Below are 23,631 nucleotides of genomic sequence, written 5' to 3' on the forward strand. Positions count from 1 at the left end.
TGGTTAAAATTGAACAGCAAGTTCAATGCAATTGTATGGGAAATCAAAAATAAACCGCTTGCATTTTGAAAAAAAAAAAAATCTGATTGTGTATTTTTTTCACTTTTCAATTGTAAATATTATAAAATGTAAAAGCAGGAATAACGCACATAAAACACAAACGGAAAAAGAAAACGCAGGAAAACAGCGGAAATGCACATGGCAGAAAACTTCCGCACAGACAAGTGTTCTTCCAGCCAAAGGAATGTCTAAACTTTAATCATAGTTGTGATTTAATTATGTAAATCAAAATGTACGCAATAATTAGACAATGTAAACATACATTAATTACTTATTTAAACTCACACATACCTCTTCCTCGATGACAGGCAAAGGTGATACTTTATGGGGAAAGCGATCTGTAGGAAAATACTTATATGAATATTGGCACACCTAAAGTCTATAATACGACTACTAATTAAATAATCTTAGTACCTTGTGCATTTTCAATTCCCAGTGGAGATTTCAAGTTCTGTTCAGGAACAAAAACAGGCCAATAATATTAGTCCTAATACAGTGAATAATAAAGAAAAACAAATACATATTTTGCCTATTGCATCATTTTACCCCTCCTGCATTATTTAATTATCAAATCCATTATTTCCCACATCATACAGCAATTTACTGACCATTTCAGTAAAGGAAGGATTGAGAAAATTAGAGCAAACTTGAGTCCAATAAGTCAGAGGGGAGAAGAGGACAGTGACAAGAAATACTGATAGCATCCAGCACAGAATATACAGTGCAGTGATATAAAATATACGGTATATACTATAATGCATATTATGAAGCAGATTAAATGTATAGAACTCTTTTTTAATTTTAAGTGCATACTTACACATTACAGACATGTAAATGGCACAGTCATTCTTACTAGTATTGTTTTTAAAAAAAAAAAAATGTATGGGCAAGATCATATTGCAATTGATGTCAACGCTATTCACAAGCCTCAGGCTGCCTTGCTTTTCACATGTATCTGCCATGTAGATAGTTTAATTGGCTCCCCCATAAATTTGGCCTAATGGTGTCTGAAAACAGATTGATCACATCGATCTGATGGGATTAGTTAACAGGTTTTCAGCTATTAATGGTAACTTCCAATCAATTACCACAGTCATTGGAAATGATCGTCTGCGGGATGGTATCTACAGCCCTTGACAAAGCTTTTTGAAAGTGAAACTGGTTGGACGAGGTGGACGTATGGTGGTGGGCGGCACCCTGTGTATTTGAATACACTTCACAACTGCTGGGTCCCTGTAACAAGGGCCCATATGTAAGTGTCTTATACTTATTTCTTATGTGCAATATCTGTGTAAATGACAAAAAAATCTTTTCAAAGTATACACTTAGAGGTGATTCTCTATTTCATTTTAAAACGTATGTCATATATTCTGGAAATATATGCAGTGGATTTCTGTGTATGAAAAGGAGGGGAGAAGACCAGCAGAGAGATTGCCAGCTACTGATCTGTTCTGAGCCTGTGCAGATATTGTGATTCAGGTCTCTTATCTCTGGTAAGAGTTTCCATTATCTGGTGTTGTGGTGGACTGTGCCTGCGCTGAAGTTTTTTGATCCATATATGAAGATAAGTTCTAACAAAAAAAAAAAAAAAAAAAAATCGAACTTTGGATGGCATCTACTTGTTTATATTTTACTGTGTTTAGCACGTATTCTGTTCTTGTTTGTTGGGATTGTATTGTTAATGGCCACCTTTAGATCCCCCTAACACAATGACCAAATACTAAATTCTGGGTCAGCACTCCTTCAGTCCCTGAATGCTCTACTCAACTACTACTTTCTGCCACTGAAAGAGGTTTTGGAAGTCTTCGGGAGCCCGAGTGCTCTCAAAGACGGGCGGCTCTGTACTGCACCAGTGCAAGAACACTCTTGCACGCATGCGCAGTACAGAGCCATCCGTCTTTTGGAGCACTCATCCCCCGAAGACTTCCAAAGCCTCCTCCGGCAAGGGATTCAAACAGGGGAGCCAGCGCTGCAACGAGAGGACCGAAAGAAGAGCGGGAAGACTCTATAGGACCCAGGGCCTTCCCTCTCCTTAGGCAAGTATCTGTTTGATTTTTTTTTTCAAGTTCCCATTGACTTTAAATGGACATTATGGGGATTGGGGGAGCAAAACTGATATATATATATATATATATATATATATACACAGAGGTATGTACCTTGCTTGCAAGCACATCTCTGTCCTCAATTTTAAGTTTGATCCGGGTCAGTTATCCTTTAAAATCTTCATGTGTACAAAGTCAATAAATGTGGCAAAAGTAGAATCAAATCCAAGGTAAATAAGAGCTCAATTCCATGCACTTACAGCATATATAAACATGAATTGAAGCTTATCTGGCACTGCAAAGTTAACACACATATGGTAGCAGTCATTTGTGGCCCAGAAACTGCACTCATAGGGGTCGATTTATAAAAGGCTGTGCAGAAAAAAAATCTGGTCAGGAAAATACTGCATTCGGTATTTTAGACTTTTGTGTGCTAATTCATAAAAATGTTCACAGGTACGGTAAAAGTTTGGTGAATTACCGAAGCCCATTAACAAAAACCTGTTAGTAGAAGCAGGAGAGAGTTAAAATCTGTTCCGTGCAGTGAGGGCATTACAATAGAAAAGGCATCCCAGATATTCCTTTAGATGTAAATGTTTTGTTATAATGTCTCTGCTTGCTCTAAATCTGTCTATTAGTCTTCCTTAACATTCTATTTAATTGCCACAGCTTAGAAGAACTTCAAGAAACTTTACACATGCCATGCTTAGGTTATTTTCCCCACTAGCTCCTGCACATCTTCAAAACAGAAAACCAAGAGGTTAAAAAGCCACACAACCTAAGGTATTCAGGGGAAGCCTGTTTTGTTCCATTCTCACCCTGCTGCTGGCTGGGGGGTTTAAAAGCTTGTCCCGCTGGAGAAAGCTGCGGGTCCTATCAGATTCCATCATTCAGACTTGCAGGAGAACAGGGGCTGTTTTTATTGGCTCCCTGCTCCTGTCAGTCACAGCTGCCTCTGCTTCTGCTTGTAAGTCATGGCTCCCAGCACAGTCTCCGCACTCTTTTCTCCACTTCAAAGCAGACAGTATTGCTTTGTGGCTTTACAGCTTGTTGTAGGCTTTATGAATTGACATTTACTGACATGTATCGAGGTATTTACCGCACAAGTCGGTAATTTACCTCACTGCTCGATAATTTCAGCTTTTCATGCATTGACATTTTCCTAAGTGCTCGGTAAAGTCAGCTGTTTTCTGCATTACCAAATGCGGTAATACTTTATGAATCAACCCCATAGTGGTAACAGACTCAAGCCAAAGACAAGTCTATTGTCACCATGACTGGAGCCATTCAAACAGAGCAGCACATACTCTGTCCCACTCCTTGCTCCCTGTATGCCCACACTTCTAACCAGCAGTGTACAAAAGCCACAGCCAGGAACATTCTGGGCATGCGCACTTCAGAAGTGTACATGTCTACAGCACTCCCAGCCACGGAGCAGGACACAGCATTTGCCATTACTTCAGCTTCTTCTATAACAGACACAGCGGGCAGAAGCCGAATGATATAGGGGGAACCTGTTAGTATCAGGACCCCATAATACATTCATTTTTGCATTTTGGTTTCAGTTTAAGTGTCCTTTAAGTAATACATCGAAGATTAGTTTTATGAAACTGCCAGTGCTGGTTGGAATTTTGAATATTGTCTCGAAACCTGCGGGTGTCCAATGAGGATACGGAATGTACATAGTCTGAGTGAAATGCTCAGCAGGAAGATCTCTCTACATGTACATGCATTTTGTCCTGCCCAACCAGCCCTATTAAGTTAGCGGAGCTACAGCCAACGGAACTGATGCGTACCTTATGACGTAACATCCTGGAGCCGCACGAACCCGGGCTGATAACCAGCGCACTCAGCATGGAAGAAAAAACATGCGGCGGTATACACACCGACAGCCTGAGTGGTGACCGGGCCCGCCATGCGCATGGTAAATTATCGCTACAATACTACTGGAAGTGTCAGCGGAGCTGCTGCAGCCTGAAAGGGGACATCTCTACGGGTGAGACCCATCCATGTTTTTGATATGCCATAATCTAAGGCAAATAACTTTAAAAGTTATCCGGAATTTTTCTATCTTTAAAATTAGAACTTGGTGCTAATATATGGACACTCTCATTCTGTATGGTATCTATAAGGAGAGAGGCCCCCCCCCCCCAAGATTTAGAGACAGTGTGGCAGTATGGATGATGAATGAATGTGCGGACAGATGAGTGTGATTATATAATTCTTTGGCCAGAGATAAGTCATTATCTTGTCTGCTGGTTACTGCATCCCCACTGTATGGCTAATTGCTCCGCCATGTTCTTTGGTTTTATTAATTGGGAAGAATTGCTATTTTAGAGGGTTTTGTATTTGGGGGATTGTGCTTTGAAATTTTGTAATTAATAAATTGATTTTGGTATAATTATGGTGGCCTTATTACCTGTGTGGTTATATTTAGTTGATCTATTAAGTTATTCACCTGGATGTTGGAGGCAATTCAAATGAACTCCTTAAGAACCCAGATAGCACATAAATCCTCACCATACCTTATGGTCCCCTCCTCTCTGGGAATGGAAGGTGGACAAGCGAAGCAGGTAATTTTGGCATGCGCTCTTCCCCGCACTGGGCACTGCCACAGACATAATGTTATGTCTATGACCGTGCAGCAGTGTAATTCGGGTGCCGGAGATCATCAGACACCAAATTATTTCTCCCTCCGAGTTGCTACGACTCAGAGATTAACGTCACCTGGAATTTGTCTGGCAGCAGGGTGAGGCGTCATTTGGCTCACCTGGGTAGTATCCACGTATGCATGGAACAGAGCTCTTTGTCTCTCAAACTTGGCAAAGGTGCTCTGCAAAGACATTAGAATTTTCCACACACCCCTTGGTTGGGGAGATAAGGAAGTGGGGTGTCAAAATCTACATCTGCTGGTGATGTTGTGATTTGCAGGAACTTCCTCCTTTCTACCAGCAGATGTCAGGATTCTCCTCAGAAGATTTCACATCTAGAACTTCTACCTGCCCACCAGCAGAGGGCCCTCTGCTCCAAGAACTGTGTATGTTACAGACTATTGCTGGGAGGAGATCGGTCACCTGACCTTCCAGCAGCTGTATTTAAAGGAAAATTTAAGTCAAATATAAAAAAATGATTTTTACTCACCCGGGGCATCCCTCAGCCCCCCGAAGCTGGATGGTGCCCTCGCAGCCCCGCTCCGATCGTCCTGTCCCCGCCGGCGGCTACTTCCGGGTTCGGCGACAGCCGTCGACAGGCTGGGAATGCGGCTGATTTTCCGTGTTTCCAGCCGCTAAATCACCCTCTATGCTGCTATACCGTATATATTATACGCTATAGCAGCATAGAGGGTGATATAGCAGCTGGGAACGCGGAAAATCAGCCGCGTTCCCAGCCTGTTGGCGGCTGTCGCCGAACCTGGAAGTAGCCGCCGGCGGGGACAGGATGATTGGAGCGGGGCTGCGAGGGCACCATCCAGCTTCGGGGGGCTGAGGGATGCCCCGGGTGAGTAAAAATCATTTTTTATATTTGACTTAAGTTTTCCTTTAAGGCCAGCATGAACTATACTCAGTGCTAGTTCATTGTATCTGCGTACCTGTGTTCTAGCCCTCTGAGCCTGATTGGCGGCCTCTCTTCATGTATGCTTACCCGTGTTTTGACCTGTGCCTGCCTTGTGACTATTTTCTGCCTAGCGATTACCTTATACTGTATGATCTCCTGGTTTATATTCTGCTTGTATGACCATCCGTTTTCCTGTTGCCTTTAGTACTGCGAATTATCTGTGTATTGTATATAATCTGTATATTGCTTGTATATATCTTCCTGGGTTTGGGGTTTGTGTGCACACATTTGTATATACACTGGGTTACTCTGCATTGTCACCTTATGCAGAGTAGACTAACTGTATGTACTCCAGGTTGCAAGTGTATGCTTAGAATACATTTGCTTACAGGGAGATTGTCTTGTTTTTGCATATCTCAGATTGCATGTGTATGCATTCAATACACTTGCTTACAGGGAGATCATCTTGTATTGCATATCTCAGATTGCATGTGTATGCATTCAATACACTTGCTTACAGGGAGATCATCTTGTATTGCATATCTCAGATTGCATGTGTATGCATTTAATGCACTTGCTTACAGGGAGATTGTTTCTTGTATATTTTTGCATGTTTGTATGTTGAAGTGCATGAGGTTTATGCATGCTAATTTATGTTCCTTGCATTTGTTAATAAATCAATCTCTCAGTTTTTCCTCAGTGACATTTCCTGCAATATTGCATCTTGTGCATTGCCCATGTTGTCTCATGTGCAATGCATAAATGCAATCCTTAGATGGGGAAAGAGAACTGCTAACCCCCTAGCATTCATCGCCAAATGCTAAAATGCATGTACCTGCCCACTGGGCTAGTTAAAACTTAAAGGGAACCAAGTGCCACTTTTTTTCTGGTCTCTAATAGTTATAGGAGCTGCCATGTTCCCCCCTCCTCTTCTAGCTGCCCATTATTTATCCAGGGGAAGGTGTGAAGATAACATCTGTGACTTCTGTAAACCCTTTAAAGCAGAGTATTCTATCTAACACTGCTGAAAGCTTTTGTTTGCTCTCTGCTAATGTGTGCAGTAAAATAATTGCATCAGTCTTTATCTGACTAACACTTCTGTGGTCGGGCAGGCTGTGGAAGTAGGGTAATAAAACCCTATGCTAAACTTAAGTGTAAAAAGAGGTAAAATTGAAGTTTTGTTTTTTTTACATTAATAATCCTCATTGTTGGCTTGCACATTTAATGTGCTATTGAGACGCCCTGGGTGCTAAAAATGGTGCTTGGTTCACTTTAACAGGGAGGACCCCTGTGATGAAGACAAACAAATGATAAAATTAGCTAGGACATTTTACAATAAAGGAGTGCAAAGGAAGCCATAGGAACATTTTAGAAACATGATTTTTAAACAGGGATCAAGACACACTGGGCTTGATTCACAAAGCGGTGCTAACGGTTAGCAGGCTGGTGAAAAGCCCTTTATCACACCTAAACTCAGTTTAGGCGTGATAAGTTTAGGCGTGATAAGTTTAGGCGTGATAACTATAGCACCAACTGGGTTAGCACCGCAGTGCACAGCTGATCAAAAGTTTTGCGCTAGCAAAGTCTGGTGCACTTCGCATAGAGTTTAATGGCGCTGCTTTGCGTGCGGGACTTTGCGTGCGATCTAAACTTATCTAAACTTATCACGCCTAAACTTCTCCCGCCTAAACTGGCTTTTCACCAGCGTGGTGCAATGGTTATCACGCCTAAAGTCTTTTAGGCGTGCTAACTGGGTTAGCACCGCTTTGTGAATCAGGCCCACTATGTCCTGTTTTCTGTTTATACAGGCAGAAAATAACTGTGTACTGCACTGGGATGGTATGCAAGTACAGTAAAACCCTGGTTTGAGTGTAACTTGGTTTGAGAGCGCTGTGAAATGCAAGCAAACATTTTTGTGAAATTTTGACTTGATATACAAGCAACGTCTCAGTATACAAGCAAATGAAAAATAAACACGTAGCCTCAAAGACTACAAGAAGAGCCCTAAATAAGTAAAACTTATTTTCCCCAATTCAGGTGTGCTTTAAGGCCGGTTTCACACAGAAGCACTTTCCAAGCAGTTCGGCCTCCAGTCTGACAGGCAGTGAGTGTCCTATGGCTGTGAAATAATGTAGCTAAACGGCAGTGTTGGAACCTACATGCCTGTCAGCATTTTGACATGTGATGTGGTTACCCAGCAGCAAGAAACCACCTCATGTCAGAGATGAGTGCAGCAGCACTTAGGTGTGTCTTCATGGAATGGAAGCCTCTCCATTGCCAGTGCCAAACACTAACATGTGCCTGGCTGATTATTGGAAGAAGCTGACAGGCAGTGAATACAGCACCTGCAGTTGCCCATGGGAAAGAGGCCTAGGGAAGAAACTGCATTTAAAAAGGATTGCATTAGAAAACAGTAAATGGCAATTAGGGCTGCACGATTTTAGGGAAAAATCGAAATCGCAATTTTTCTCTCAGAAATTGCAATTTCGATTTTTCCCCGATTTTTCTCAAAACATGCTTTTTGCACTTTAGGGCGCCGGGGGGGGGGGGGGGGGGGGGGGGTGAGTGTATGGGCGATCTGGTGCAGCAGCAGCTTTCATAGTGCCCGCACTGCCCAGTCTGCTATCTGTAGTACCTTATGTCTGCTTGGCCCTGCTGTGCGCGGATTGGCCAGAAGCAGTGAATATGTATGAGTGTTAATGAGCGGGGGGGGGGGGGCGGATCCACTCGAGCGAGCGGCCGGGCACATACAGCTTTACCAATCACTGGATAGCAATGGAATGACAGCAGCGGTAGGCGGAGCTGTATGCTCTGTTCAGCTCCGCCTACCGCTGCCGTCATTCCATCGCTATCCAGTGATTGGTAAAGCTGTATGTGCCCAGCCGCTGCTCTAGTGGATCCGCCCCCCGCTCATTAACACTCATATATATTCACTGCTTCTGGCCAGTTCATGTTGACGATCTGGTGCAGCAGCAGCTTTCATAGTGCCCGCACTACCCATTTCGCTATCTGTAGTACCTTATGTCTGCCTGGCCCCGCTGTGCGCGGATTGGCCGCTCATTAACACTCATACATATTCACTGCTTCTGGCCAATCCGCGCACAGCGGGGCCAGGCAGACATAAGGTACTACAGATAGCAGACTGGGCAGTGCGGGCACTATGAAAGCTACTGCTGCACCAGATCGTCAACATGAACTGGCCAGAAGCAGTGAATATGTATGAGTGTTAATGAGCGGGGGGGGGGGGGGAGGGGGCGGATCCACTCGAGCAGCGGCTGGGCACATACAGCTTTACCAATCACTGGATAGCGATGGAATGACGGCAGCGGTAGGCGGAGCTGTACAGAGCATACAGCTCCGCCTACCGCTGCCGTCATTCCATTGCTATCCAGTGATTGGTAAAGCTGTATGTGCCCGGCCGCTCGCTCGAGTGGATCCGCCCCCCCCCCCCCCCGCTCATTAACACTCATACATATTCACTGCTTCTGGCCAATACGCGCACAGCGGGGCCAGGCAACCGAAAAACCGAAGGTACTGACGATCAGGAGATCGTCTTGCCATGAACCGCGGTTTCAGTTTTAAACCGATAAACCGTGCAGCCCTAGTGGCAATGATGGTATAATTTTCTATGAGAGTCAAGTGTTGCAATTCACACCATTGTTTATTTTGTATTGTACAGGCTGTATACAGACGATTTACAGTGTTAACAGAAAATAACAGGTAGTAAAACAAACATATTTTAATCGTTAAACATATACAAAGCTCTGCTTGAATAAAGGTGTTCATCTTAAACATATTAGTTACATAGTTATTTGGGTTGAAAAAAGACATACGTCCATTGAGTTCAACCAGAGAACAAAGTACAACACCAGCCTGCTCCCCTCACATATCCCTGTTGATCCAGAGGAAGGCAAAAAACCCTTACAAGGCATGGTTCAATTAGCCCCAAAAGGAAAAAAAAATCCTTCCCGACTCCAGATGGCAATCAGATAAAATCCCTGGATCAATATCATTAGGCATTACCTAGTGATTGTAGCCATGGATGTCTTTCAACGCAAGGAAAGCCTCTAAGCCCCCTTCAAATGCAGGTATAGAGTTTGCCATAACTACTTCCTGTGGCAATGCATTCCACATCTTAATCACTCTTACTGTAAAAACCCTTTCCTAAATAAATACAATAATACAATACAATAACATTTCTATAGCGCTTTTCTCCCATAGGACTCAAAGCGCTTAGGCTCTCTCAGATTCAGTAATTAGTAGGATGAAGTATTCACACAACAAAAGTTATATTTCTGCAAATGCCAGACTGAACAGGTGGGTTTTCAGTCTGGATTTAAACACGTCCAGGGATGGGGCTGTCCTGATCTGTTGAGGTAAGGAGTTCCAAAACGTAGGGGCAGCATGACAGAAGGCTCTGGGACCAAAAGTTTCCAAGTGGACTCTGGGTATGACTAGATTATTAGAACCTGTGGATCTGAGAATGCGGGGATTGCTACGCAGCTGCAACATATCTTTCATGTATCCAGGGCCTAGATTATTCAGGGATTTAAATGTCAGTAGGCCGATCTTGAATAGGACCCTCCATTCTATAGGTAGCCAGTGAAGGGAATGTAGGACTGGCGTTATGTGGCAGTGACGGGGTTGGTTGGTTAGCAGTCTGGCAGCAGTATTCCGTATCAGCTGTAGGCGGTAAAAGGCCTTTTTTTGGAAGGCCAGTGTAGTGAGCATTGCAGTAGTCCAGTCGGGATGTGATGAAGGCGTGGACTAAGGTTGGCAGATCTTCTGGGGGTATGAGGTGCTTGATTTTTGCAATGTTCTTCAGGTGAAAATAGGATGATTTCACTACAGCAGAGATTTGAGTTCTGAAGTTTAAATCCCAATCAATTAGAACTCCCAGGCTACGCACATGATCAGAGCTGCGCAGATCCGTGCCTCCTATTCCCAGTGGTGAAGACTGCAAGTTAAGTTGTTTTGTTATCATGCTCTGCCCTCCTATCAGAAGGACTTCAGTTTTGTCTGCATTTAGTTTCAGCCAGTTGTCATTCATCCATTGCTGTAGTTCACGTAAACAGGCGATTATAGTTAGAGTTGGGTCTGTCACACCAGGCTTGAAGGAAAGATATAGTTGGGTGTCGTCTGCATAGCAGTGGTATGTCAGGCCATGTTTTTGGATTAGTTTTCCCAGCGGTAACATGTAAATCGTGAAAAGCAGGGGAGAGAGGATTGAGCCCTGGGGCACCCCATACTTAAGTGATACAGGGGTGGACAGGAAGGGCCCCATAGACACTTTGTGGGTTCTGCCACTGAAGAAGGATTGGAACCACTGAAGAACTATGCCATCAATGCCGCAGTATTCCTGTAGCCTGTTTATCAAGATGTCATGGTCAACTGTATCAAAGGCTGCAGAAAGGTCTAGCAGTATGAGGATGGAGCACTCTCCTCTGTCTCTTGCCATGAGCAGGTGGTTGCATATTTGGATGAGGGCAGTTTCAGTGCTGTGGTGTTTCCTGAAGCCAGACTGGAATGGGTCATAACTGTTGTTTTGTAGGATTTTGGCTTCTAGCTGGAGGTAAACAGCTTTTTCAATTAGCTTGCCCAAAAAGGGGAGGTTAGAGACAGGTCTGTAGCTGGTCATTGCATCTGGGTCCAGGGAGGGTTTTTTGAGGAGAGGCCTGATGATTGCTTCCTTCAGTAAAGCAGGAAATATCCCTGATTTTAAGGAACAGTTAACAATTTTTAGGAATACCGGTACGAACAGGTCGGGGCAGTTCAACATGAACTGTGTTGGGCCAGGATCTAGGTCACAGGTAGTTAGGCTAAATGGCTAAAGCGTTTTTCCTCCATGCGCAGATCATGTCCTCTAGTCCTTTGAGAAGGCCTAGGGACAAAAAGCTCATCCGCCAAGCTTTTATATTGCCCTCTGATGTATTTATACATGTTAATTAGATCCCCTCTAAGGCGTCTTTTCTCTAGACGAAATAAACCCAGTTTATCTAACCTTTCTTGGTAAGTGAGACCTTCCATCCCACGTATCAATTTTGTTGCTCGTCTCTGCACCTGCTCTAAAACTGCAATATCTTTCCTATAATGTGGTGCCCAGAACTGAATTCCATATTCCAGATGTGGCCTTACTAGTGAGTTAAACAGGGGCAATATTATGCTAGCATCTCAAGTTTTTATTTCTTTTTTAATGCATCCCAAAATTTTGTTAGCTGCAGCTGCAGCGGCTTGGCATTGAGTGCGATTATTTAACTTGTTGTCGATAAGTACTCCTAAGTCCTTCTCCAAGTTTGATGTCCCCAACTGTATCCCATTTATTTTGTATGGTGCTAGACCATTGGTACGACCAAAATGCATGACTTTACATTTTTCAACATTGAATTTCATCTGCCATTTATGTGCCCATATAGCCATCCTATCCAGATCCTGTTGCAATATGTCCCTGTCTTCCTGAGAGTTGATGATTTGTGCCATCTGCAAAAATAGCAACATTGCTCACTACTGCATCTACTAGGTCATTAATAAATAAATTGAAGAGCACTGGACCCAGTACAGACCCCTGTGGGACCCCACTGCTAACAGTCTCCCATTTTGAGTATGATCCATTGACCACAATTCTTTGTTTTCTGTCCATTAGCCAGTTCCCTATCCATGCAACAGACTCTTCCCCAGTCCTTGCATCCTCAACTTTTGCACCAGACTTTTGTGGGGAACAGTGTCAAAGGCCTTTGCAAAGTCCAAGTATATCACATCTACAGCATTCCCAACATCCACATTAGCGTTCACTAGCTCATAAAAGCTGAGCATGTTAGTAAAACAGGACCTGTCTTTAGTAAACCCATGTTGATGCTGAGAAATAAGATTGTTTTCTACTATGAAGTCATGTATAGTATCTCTTAGTAACCCCTCAAATAGTTTGCATACAACTGATGTTAAGCTTATACTTCTTTGAAACAAAACAAGCACAGTTGTACTAGAACTTTGTTGATACTATATATTTTACCTGAAAGAAGGAAGAAGCATTGTCCACAATAGTATGAGGTTTAACTGCAGACACATGACTACAGCTTAATCTTGGCAATGGGAAAATTTTAAATGGAGCTTCGTGTTCCATCACTTGCTATGAATGGACATAAAGGAATAAACGCATTATTCATACTTTATTATTACACATGTTCAAGCAATACAGTAAAAAAAAAAAAATAATAATAATCCTAGCACATGCCATTAATTACTTATTTGTGACATGCTCTGGATGTGTTGTGTTTATCTTATGTGTTAAATCAAAAGTGACTGCAATACAATGTCATGAGTAGCGGTGAGATACGGGTAGCTCCGCTGCTTGTAATCAAAATTACAACTAGGACTTGCTGGCCGCAGTGAAGGGGTTTAAAGGGGAACTGAAGAGAGAGGTATATGGAGGCTGTCATGCTTATTTCCTTTTAATCAATACCAGTTGCCTGGCAGCCCTGCTGGTCTATTTCTCTGCAGTAGTATCTGATTAAAACCAGAAACAAGCATGCAGCTAGTCTTGTCAGATCAGACTTATAAGTCTGAACCACTGAAACACCTGATCTGCTGCATGCTTGTTCAGGGGCTATGACTAATAGTATTAGAGGCAGAGGATCAGCAGGGCTGCCAGGCAACTGGTATTGTCTAAAAGGAAATAAACATGACAGCCTCCATATACCTCTCTCTTCAGTTCCCCTTTAACTTACCTATATTTCCACCTATTGCCAGTGGACTCGTGTTCCACATCACCCACATGCTTCCTCCTTCCAGGTTTGAAGGAGGAAGCATATGGGTGATTTGGAACGTGAGTGAACAACATTGGCTATAGGCAGCAACATAGCTAAGTTACCCCCACCTCTGCCGAGGCCAGCAAGTCCTACTCATAATGTCGATTACGAGCAGTGGAGATACCCGTAGCTCACCTCTACTCATGAGAACTTTTGGTTTCCTTTTTAAAGTACAACTTTCTAAAGTTCCCCACTAATGATCCAATCTTGATTGGACAATCTTACCACTTCTATGTAATATGAGGGATGACCTAAAGTATCTATCCAAAGTATGTTTACTCAGTTTACCCTTATACAACATACATTTGGTAAGATTGTACAATCATGATTATATCATAAATAAGTTATCACCTTAAAGGACATTCGAGGTGAAAATAAACTGATGAGAAAAACAATTGTATCTATCCTCATTCTCGTAAAATTTACTTTTGTTGATACCCCACAATATATTTAAATCCATTTTTTAAGTTTTTACTGTTTCATTGTCTCTGCTCAATACACCTTCATTGAAGTAGGCCAGAGCTCAGATGATGAATTATTGACCTTTTTTTTTATCTCTTTCCTGCTCTCAGAAGCCATTTACTGACAGGAAAGTGTTTTATGGCTGTAATTACTTATCAGTGAGAGTTATGCTATAGTCTGACCCAGTCTGACAAGGTCCCAAAACGGGCAGAAACTGTCACTTTTCATACCTGATGTTTAACTTTTTCAGGCAGAGAAAGAAAAAAAGGAACACTGCATAGTTATTTGTATGCTAGGCACTGTACATACACATGTCTATCTCATCATGTCACATGTCACCTCAGTTGTCCTTTAAGACTAGCCATACACTTCTAGATTGCCACCGGATGTGGCGAAATCATAAATTCCTCTCTAATAGGAATTCATTCACAGAAGAATTGATTCCTACCACACACTGTACATCAATTAAAAATCTATAGAACTGCGTTGCACTGTTTGATGCAGTGCAACGCTATAAGCTGTCAATAAACCACCACTACTGCCCCCCAAACCACTCGACCTAGATCTTTTGCCCTGCCCGATCGATACTTATGATATATTTTTGGTTAAAATTTGATGGAACTGACATTTTTGAAAGGAATCGATTCAGAGGAGATTGATTGAATCTCCAGGGAAGCAAACAGGAAAATCGTTAAGTGTATGGGCACCTTACCTCATGAACACACAGACATTATAGTGTCCCCCATTAGGGCCTTCTCAAAACCCCTCACCTCCCCCATTAAGACCACCATTAGTACAATGCCCCTACAGTGACTTACTCATTGTGTTCTCCCTGTTCCATTATACTAACTCAAAAGCTAGCAGTATTAGGGTTGCAGAATAGCGTGGACACTAAAGTGAAGAACTGAACAATAGCAAGGCGGCACTATAAAGAAGTACTATAAAGGGAGCACAGTAGTGCGGGACACTAAAGGACAGCATAGTAGTAAAGAGCACTAAAAGGGAAGGACGGGACTACACCACTCTGGACATAGTACTGCCCTACAGTAAGGTGGCACTAAAGGAACACCACAACAGTTGGGACTCTAAAGGGGCACTCTGCATAATATAAGGAGCAGTAATTAAAGCGGAACTGAAGTAAAAAAAAAAAAAAAAAAAAAAGTTTCACTTACCTGGGGTTTCTGCCACCCCTAGCAGCTGTCCTGTCCCGCGCCGGTCCTCCGCGATCCTCCGTTACCCCGCCGCCAGCTAGTTTTGGTTTCACCGACGGGCCACTGCATTGTGCAGCTCTGGCCACGGGTAGCTTGGCTCTATTGCGGATGGGAACGTGAACAAGGCTACGCGTAGGAGGGCTGGGCAGGCGCAGTGGCCCATCGACTTACAAGTTGACCTAAGCAAAACTAGTTGGCGGTGGAAGAGCAGAGCATCGTGGAGGACCGGTGCGGGACAGGATGGCTGCAAGGGGCAGCAGAAGCCCCAGATAAGTGAAACTCTTTGTTTTTTATTTATTTTCAATTACGCTTTAAAGTGAACCCGAGGTGAAAATAAACTAATGAGATAAACAATTATATTTATCCTCTTACTCCTAAAAATGACTTTTTTTAGACATTCCGGGATTTTATTTTATATTTAAATTTAAACATTTAGAAAGTAGATTGCATGTTTTGTTGTCTCTGCTCAGTTGCAGTCTATTAAATGTCCCTAAATTAAAATAGATGAACTATATTGACCCTTTCTCTCTCCCTCTGCTCTCAGAAATATGTAGAAAAATGTATTCTGCCAGCCAGGAAAACTTTTATGGCTGTAATTTGCTTATCAGTGGTGTTTACTTTATTCCTGACAAGCTACTGACAAGACAAAAGCTGCCACTTCCATCCTTAAAAATAAACTCTTTCATGCAGCAAAATAAAACAAGTAAAACACCCTGGTTATTAATATGTTTAGTACTGTACATACACGTTTATCTCATCATGTTAAATGTTGCCTCGGGTACACTTTAAGCAGTACTATAAGGGAAGCACAATAGTCCAATTACCACCAAAGGGTAAAGACAGGTAGTGAAAGGCGGTATTACTTACATGGGCACTTATTAGATAAAGGGCCAGAGGTGCCCCCATTGTTAAAGGGGCACTATAGTGAAAATTATGCTGTTCCATTATCCCCATCAACAGTTATTTAATATGGACAGCATACATTTTACCATAGAGCTCGTGTTGAAAAGAAAAATAGCTCCTAACACCAATTCTACTCTCCTATACAGCTGAGCTGTGTCATTACATCAGCTTATCCGGATAAGAATGCAACAGGCTGGGCTTTTTCCCTGCTCTCTGCTAGCAGCTTCTGTCTCTGCAACAGATGATTTATAACTCGGCTCACACACTCCAGAGCCGTGCTTTTGCTTTTCACATGAAGTAAGTAACTAATTAGCAGCTTGTATAATTAGCAGCCTGTTTATTTATTTACTTTATAGCTACAAAAGCAATACCACGGCTTTGAAATGTGTGAGCTACGTTATAAATCCTCTGTTGCAGAGACAGAAGCTGTTAGCAGGGAGCAGGAAAACAGCCCAGTCCTCGCATTCTTATCAGGATAAGCTAATGTAATGATGCAGCTCAGCTGTGGAGAGTAAAATTTGTGTTAGGAGCTATTTTTTTTTAACACAAGCTCTATGGTGAAATTTATGCTGTCCATATTAAAAAAACTGATGGTCGGGATAATGGAACAGCATAATGTTTGCTATAGTGCACCTTTAACAATGGGGGAACCTCTGGCTGCCTATACTACACTTGCAGTGCGGTTTGGCAGGGGTTTGTGGAGGTCAGAGTCTGGGATGCCAGAGCGTAAGGGCCTATAGGCTCCTGTGATTTAAATTCGGAGTCACGTACATGCGCAAAATGGCACCTAAAGATGAGGAGATGAGAAAATGCCTGTTTCAACATACCTGAAAGACCAAGCAGAGTAGGTGCCATGGTAGGCTAAGACTCTGCATGAGATGTACCATCAAAAGATAGCGGAGGTGGGTGAAAATGGAAAGCCCTACCAGAGACTTGACTTATAAACAGCACTAAAGCACTGATCACGGCAGCACAAGAAAAGGCAGTAAGCACCAGATCCATATAAGCAGAAAACGACCACACTAATCCACAGTTGTAAGTATGCACGGATCCGGAAGCTGACAGATCACCATGACAACCTGGCAACTGTCATCTATTATATTACAGTACCAGTATTATTTCAAACTCGTTCTATATACTTATCTTGTAAACTAACCGAAGATTGTAAACATGGACTGGGAAGCCGTTGTGGGCGGTGGCTTAGCTTGAGAGGTGCAGTTGTGAGCGGCAGCATACTATGGGCTTGATTCACTAAGACAAATAGCATGCCTTATCAGTTATCATGCCTTATCAGAGTAGCATAGCGAGTGCTACGAACTTATGCCTGCTAATTGGCAACTCACAACAAAAACAAGAAAACTAGAGTTCCCCCTTATGTATAATAGTGGAAAAATGAGCAAACTACAATGATACAGGATGTTGAGAAAATGCAAAAGTCTTTATTTATGAACCAACCCCAAATTTAAAAACAATTAAAAACAAAGCAGCCAGACCTGGGCCATGGGCCCCTAGTGGTACAATAATTGGCAACTCCACTCGTCCTGCCCTGAGCCCCTACGGGTTTTTAGCTCTCGCTATGCTACTCTGATAAGGCACGTTAACTTTGATAAGGTGTGTTAACTTTGATAAGGCATGCTATTTTTCTTAGTGAATGAAGCCCTATGGGTGGCACAGTTGTGTGTGGCAGCTTACTGTGGGCAGCAGTTTAGTGTGGGTGATGGCTTAGTGCAATGGTTTGGGTGTGTGAGATAGCACTGGGGATAAATGTAGCAGTGTCAAGTGCTAGCAACATCAGTAAGAGAAGCAGGACACGTACCAAACCTCAAAAGAGGTACTAAAGAGGATGTGGAAATCCCAGTAGTGGTAGGAGCACTAAGGAAAGATACTTCTAAGCTAGGGAGTGGCTCCAACACATCCCAGCAAATCTGTTCAGAAGAGTGCATTGCTAGGAACAGCTAAGATACTGTACTGGGCAAAACCGTCAAGCTACCAAGCCTCTGTCACAGCAGAGGACAAAACACATACCAACCACATTAGGCGAGATATTATTACATAAAATATTGCCTTTTTACCAAACAATGATTGCTTCGTGAGGTATTACAGTATGTAGTTTGAGTGTGTTTTCCTGTGTAAAGTTACATATATCTCATAGAGATAAATAAAATGATAGTGGTTAGTGGACCAATACTACCGTAGAAACTACTAACTAAACAAGCACAAAATATACAAAAATATGCAGTACAGGATCACTAGGCAAGAAACAGAACCAAGGCAAAATACAAGATCAGGACTAGGTAGACAAGTAGCAAAGACAGATACTCAAGGCAGTTTACCAAACAATCTGGCAAGGCCTGAATCCTGAAAAGGACTGTAAATAGGAAGACCCTTCTGCTGAATTATTAATCCCCAGGCTAATGGAGAACAGCTGGTGGAGAATACAAGTCCATCAAGCTTTAGACATCACTCACAAGTGACCCAAGGAATCGCAGCACATTAATGTCTATAAAATAGAGCTTGCGCCTGCATTTGGGAAGTGGGATGTCACCGCTATCTATACAAGCTGCCACTGGTCAGCAAAATGTATAACTGTTCCTAACATAAGCTGAGCAGCTTTTGCAGTGGCCTGGGTGTGCCTGAGCGGGGCAGAAGCAGTAATCAGAAGCTGGGGACAGAGAATAGGCCTGGGTCACTAATGGTGCAAACATGTCCATTAAGCTCTACGAGCTTATTATCAGATGCTTCTTTCCTTGTGACTTTATCTAAATCTGGCTTCTATGGCAGGCCTTGATCTGGCCTTTTTCACAAGCCATAACAGCAACCCTAAGTCATCATGAGTGCTGGGTCAAAGCTTTCTGCTCATCAGCGTGGTTGAAAAAGTGAATTAACTACTTAACGACCGCGTCACACCGATGGGCATGACCGCGGTGGCAGCCCCAAAACCGCATAACACCGATTGGCATCAGGTCCTGGAGCTGCAGTTTAGCAGGGAACGCGCGCGTGCGCGATCGTTCCATGCTGCGATCGCGGCTAGCAGACTGTTAAGAGCTGACGGGAAAGAATTCCTTTGTTTATAATTGTACAGCGCTATCTCATGCAGCGCTGTACGAGGGACACTGGGCTGTTCCTCAGAGCGGCTCGATCTGCGTGGCCTCTCATAGGCTGATGCCTATGAGAGGCGGGCAGCAGTGTCGATCGACATCCTATGGCGATTAGGACGGCACAAGGGGGAGGGAGGGAAAACCTTCCTTTTGTTGAATAAAAAAGAAAAGGAAAAAGAGATCACAGCAGCGATCAGAGACCTCCGACAGTGTCCTATTAAGAACACAAAAAGGAGGTGAAATGAATTTGTGTGGCAAGGTGTAGGGCTGTGGAGCACCCTAACAAAGCTGCACAGCCTTATGTTCTGAATAATCACCTGGTCACTAGGGGGGTGTAAGCCTGAGGTCCTGAAGTGGTTAAAGGAATACTGTAGGGGGGTCGGGGGAAAATGAGTTGAACTTACCCAGGGCTTCTAATGGTCCCCCGCAGACGTCCTGTGCCCGCACAGCCACTCACCGATGCTCTGGCCCTGCCTCCGGTTCACTTCTAGAATTTCAGACTTTAAAGTCTGAAAACCACTGCGCCTGCGTTGCCATGTCCTCGCTCCCCCTGATGTCACCAGGAGCGTACTGCGCAGGCACAGACCATACTGGGCCTGCGCTGTACGCTCCTGGTGACATCACCGGAAGCGAGGACATGGCAACGCAGGTGCAGTGGTTTTAACACTTTAAAGTCTGAAATTCTAGAAGTGAACCAGAGGCGGGGTCGGAGCATCGGTGAGTGGCTGCGCGGGCACAGGATGCCTGCGGGGGACTATTAGAGGCCCTGGGCAAGTTCAACTCATTTTCCCCTGACCCCCCTACAGTATTCCTTTAAAGACACCAGGTTCCTTTACTTGGCAAAACTAGAAAATAACGTTTTATTTTATTAAGAAGCCCCTAGGAGTCAGAATCTGTGCATTTTCTTCATGACTCCAACCTCAGGAACCAAAATTTGCTCTAACTCCACAGCCCTGGTTTGTTGTATACTAGTATGGAAATGTGAAAGTAGACTGAGGAGATACTCAACTTATCAGTCAGCATTAGACCTAATGAGAAAAGGCAGTTATTGTCTTTGGTGGATTTATACCTTGTGAGCCCATTAGTATGCATTTGCATATATCTGAATATCTTGGCAAGGCTGGACAATTGTAATTTTTTAATTATGTTACCGTAGCTTTTTGAGAACCAGCAAATCCTATTTTCAACAATACTAGCAGCTCTTTTATTGTTGTCTGAAAAATCTTAAGAGGCCCATAGATCTATTGATGATGGGCAGATTTGACCGAGAGCCTGCTGCCCATACATCGCAAGCCTATTCCTGATCGATTTCAGCATGAAACACTTGGGAATTGGCAGCATCTGCTGCTGCCCCTCCTCCAACCCCCCCCCCCCGATACAGTTCAGTCGTAAAAATTGCATTGAAAGATTGCATTTGGTGAAAAAATTGTACCGTTAATGGGAACTTTAAATGCGCCACCCATGTGAATTTATACATTACCTGTCCTTTGTCACCCACTATGCGGTGCACAACCATCCCCCCTATTTGCACTATACGCGTGTATTGTGTTGTACAGATCGACTAAAAAGACCTACCTTCCATGATAGAAATTAGCTTTATGCTGGGAATACACGGAGCGATAGTTCCTTATCAATCGAGCCGCTGATGGCTCGATTGATAATATCCGACAGGTCCGATGACAGCGCTGATCGATTCCCCGCTCGATACCCGCGGGCGGACAATAGCGGGGAATTGAGCGAAAGATAAGGAAGAGTCCGCGGGGGTGAGCGGGAATCGATCCGGGCGGCCACGGGGACGCGGCGGGAGTCGATCCGGTGGCTAATCGAGCCTCGGATCGCTCCTTGTATTCCCAGCATATCACCATTACAGCACTTACTACTAATTTTCAACACTTGGTCCAACTGACTGATGACGAACACCAAGCTAAAGGCTACTTTCAAACAATATACTTTGCAATGCACATTCTGAAAAGTAAGATTGCAATGTAAAGTCACATTGCACCGTACCACTGCCATGCAACCTGTACAGTGCAGCATACAGTCCATAAATGTTATACTTGCACCGCACACGTTACCCGGTAATGCACTACATGCTGCGCATTATTCTGTTGCACAGCAAAACCAGTGTTAAGGCCCAATATTATATAATAATTTCCTTGTGCCTGCTGCACATGCAGTCATGATGGGTGCCGTGCGGCTGTGGACAGCCCGTCCCCTAGCGCCCGTTATTAAACGGGCTTCGGGGCTAGTTGAAATATAATTGCATCGTACTGTATGATACGATTGTATCTGTGTGCCCACATTTGAACCTACAATGGAAATAATCAATGTGCATAGGCAAATGAGGTGTTGGGCACAGGACAGGAGAGGTTAGTTAGGCACAACAGACATTGACTCTTTCTAAAAAAAAAAAGTATACTAAATGTTTGCCATGTATAGTTTTAACTCAAACACTTAAAATTATCGTGGTGGCTTCGTAGTTAATAAAAGTACATTACAATTAAATGGGTGTCGTGTCGAGGATGCAGAACGTTATTAAATATACAAAGCATGACCTCGTTATGAATTTGGCGTCTCTCCTCTGCCCAGAGAAACCTAGCATTCATTTGTTCCATAACAAAAACGAAGGGAATAGCTGTCTCACTCACAATGCAGATGTATTAGCACCCTGGGCAGACAGGGGTGCGCGCACAGTAAAAACTCCTCTATAATAGCCGAATTCCAATACATGCAGCACCCGCGCGTACTACTGAACCGTTCCTAACTACTGCGCCACGGGCATATAACTCATGAAAATGCGTCACCAGCCCCGCCTCTGAAAGGCGGGAAATGGAGCAACTCCGCCACGGGGCTGCTGGACCTCGGCAGCCAATCAGAGACAAGGAATCAAAGGACAGCGGTTAAAAACTACCAATCGAGTCCTCTTCTGTGTGCTCTGCTCACTACCGCCGCAGCAATAGGTGGTAACGTGCGGCTTGGCTTCTCAAGCTATCACTAGTACTACTACTGCGGTTGCCTTCTCTCCAAGAGCAGTTTTGCCGTATACCATGGGGTCTGAGGAGGACGTCACACTGCTCACAAGTTTTGAGTGGGAACTTGAATTATATAAACGTTTATTTTGTAGTCACTGGCACATGGAGGTGATTTGTCGGATATGAAGGGAACTTCATGTGCAGAAATTGGGGCTTGGTGACTATTTAAAGGAATCAACATTTCATACATCTAAAGTTCACAGGGGTTAAGGATAGATAACTTGGATCATCAAAACAGGAAAAAAAGGCACCTATTTTCCATCACCGGGAAGGTGATGTTAAAATAATTCTATTAACCATACGAATTCCTGTTCTGGTTTCTACTTCACAAATAATTTTCCTTATAGTGTATAAATAATAAATGCAGTCATCTAGGAGTCATGCTGGGCATACACGGCTTGAATTTGAGCCATTAAGATGGCTCGCTAGATAATTTCCAACACGTCCAATCTCCCGCCTGATTGTTTTGCCGCTCGATTCTGGATTGCAGTGAATGGAAAAAGATAAAGACGCGCGGGAGATAAGAGAATTGACTGCGGAATCGAGCGGCGAAACGATCGAGCGGCAAAATCGAGTCGTGTATGCCCAGCATAAATGAGTACTCCAAGTTCAGTACATGCTGTAGTTATGCAGACACTAGGTGTACAGTTCCGTTCCAGTCCTGTGCTGTCAGTTTTCTATGGCTGGTTCCACACGTAAATCTGTACAGTCCCAGTCCTGTCCAGTCAGTTTTGTATGAGTTTTCTAGAGCTGGGTTCACACATGAAAGGTGTACAGTTCTGTTCCAGTCCTTTCAGTTTTGTATGAGTTTAGGGATATGAGGAATCTGCCTGTTACTGGGGAATCTATCAGCCTCTGGGGAAGAGTACTTATCTGTTACTGAGGAATCTGCTTATCACTGTAGTACTCCTCAGTTACTAAGTAATCTCTAACTAGAGTACCTGGCATTGGGGATCTTGTCTGTCACTGGAGTTAATGTATGTAAGTTAGGGATTTGTCGTTGAGGTACCTGCATGTTAGGCCTGTGGCCCACAATTTGTCAAATCGTGGAAATGACGCCATTTCACTACTTTCCATTACTGAAAAACTTTAGAAATGTTATTAAAGACAGGAGATAAGCTTAGTGAATTAAGGCCATTGCATGTTTACCAAGCCTTAAAGGAACACTATCGATTAACATTTTAGGGAAGTGAGATAGGAATTGTTTGGGAAGTGCTTTTAAGTACTGGTGTATACATTTCAATGCTTATCTCTTTGTTTTTCACATTTCAGTGTTAACAAATCTGACGGCCCAGTGAATCATGAGGGAAGGGGGAATCACTCACACTACATCTGTTAACCTTGTGTCTGAGACAGGTCTCACTGCAGCTGCCTGTTTCTTACAGAACTGCATGCAGAAAGAAGAGGAGATGTAACTTATGTGCAGCATAAACATTTGTAATAGTGTGTGAAACCTGACACCA

The 23,631-nt window shown here is 43.3% G+C and overlaps 1 protein-coding gene across 2 annotated transcripts in view; it reads right to left on the minus strand.

Moving 5' to 3' along the window:
- SYCP1 (synaptonemal complex protein 1) overlaps positions 1 to 21,931 on the minus strand; it is a 228,512-nt gene extending 206,581 nt beyond the window's left edge. For both annotated transcript variants that reach the window (XM_068269681.1, XM_068269680.1), the window contains exons 1-4: positions 21,785 to 21,931; positions 12,667 to 12,783; positions 475 to 511; positions 352 to 398 (exon numbers count right to left, since the gene is read on the minus strand). In XM_068269681.1, coding sequence (XP_068125782.1) covers positions 352 to 398; positions 475 to 511; positions 12,667 to 12,777 — 195 coding nt within the window. In that variant the 5' untranslated portion in view covers positions 12,778 to 12,783; positions 21,785 to 21,931. The remainder of the gene's footprint in view (positions 1 to 351; positions 399 to 474; positions 512 to 12,666; positions 12,784 to 21,784) is intronic.
- Positions 21,932 to 23,631: the final 1,700 nt, after the last annotated feature.

This window comes from Hyperolius riggenbachi, chromosome 2 (assembly GCF_040937935.1).
Source record: "Hyperolius riggenbachi isolate aHypRig1 chromosome 2, aHypRig1.pri, whole genome shotgun sequence".
In the NCBI taxonomy this organism is placed as follows: Eukaryota; Metazoa; Chordata; class Amphibia; order Anura; family Hyperoliidae; genus Hyperolius; species Hyperolius riggenbachi.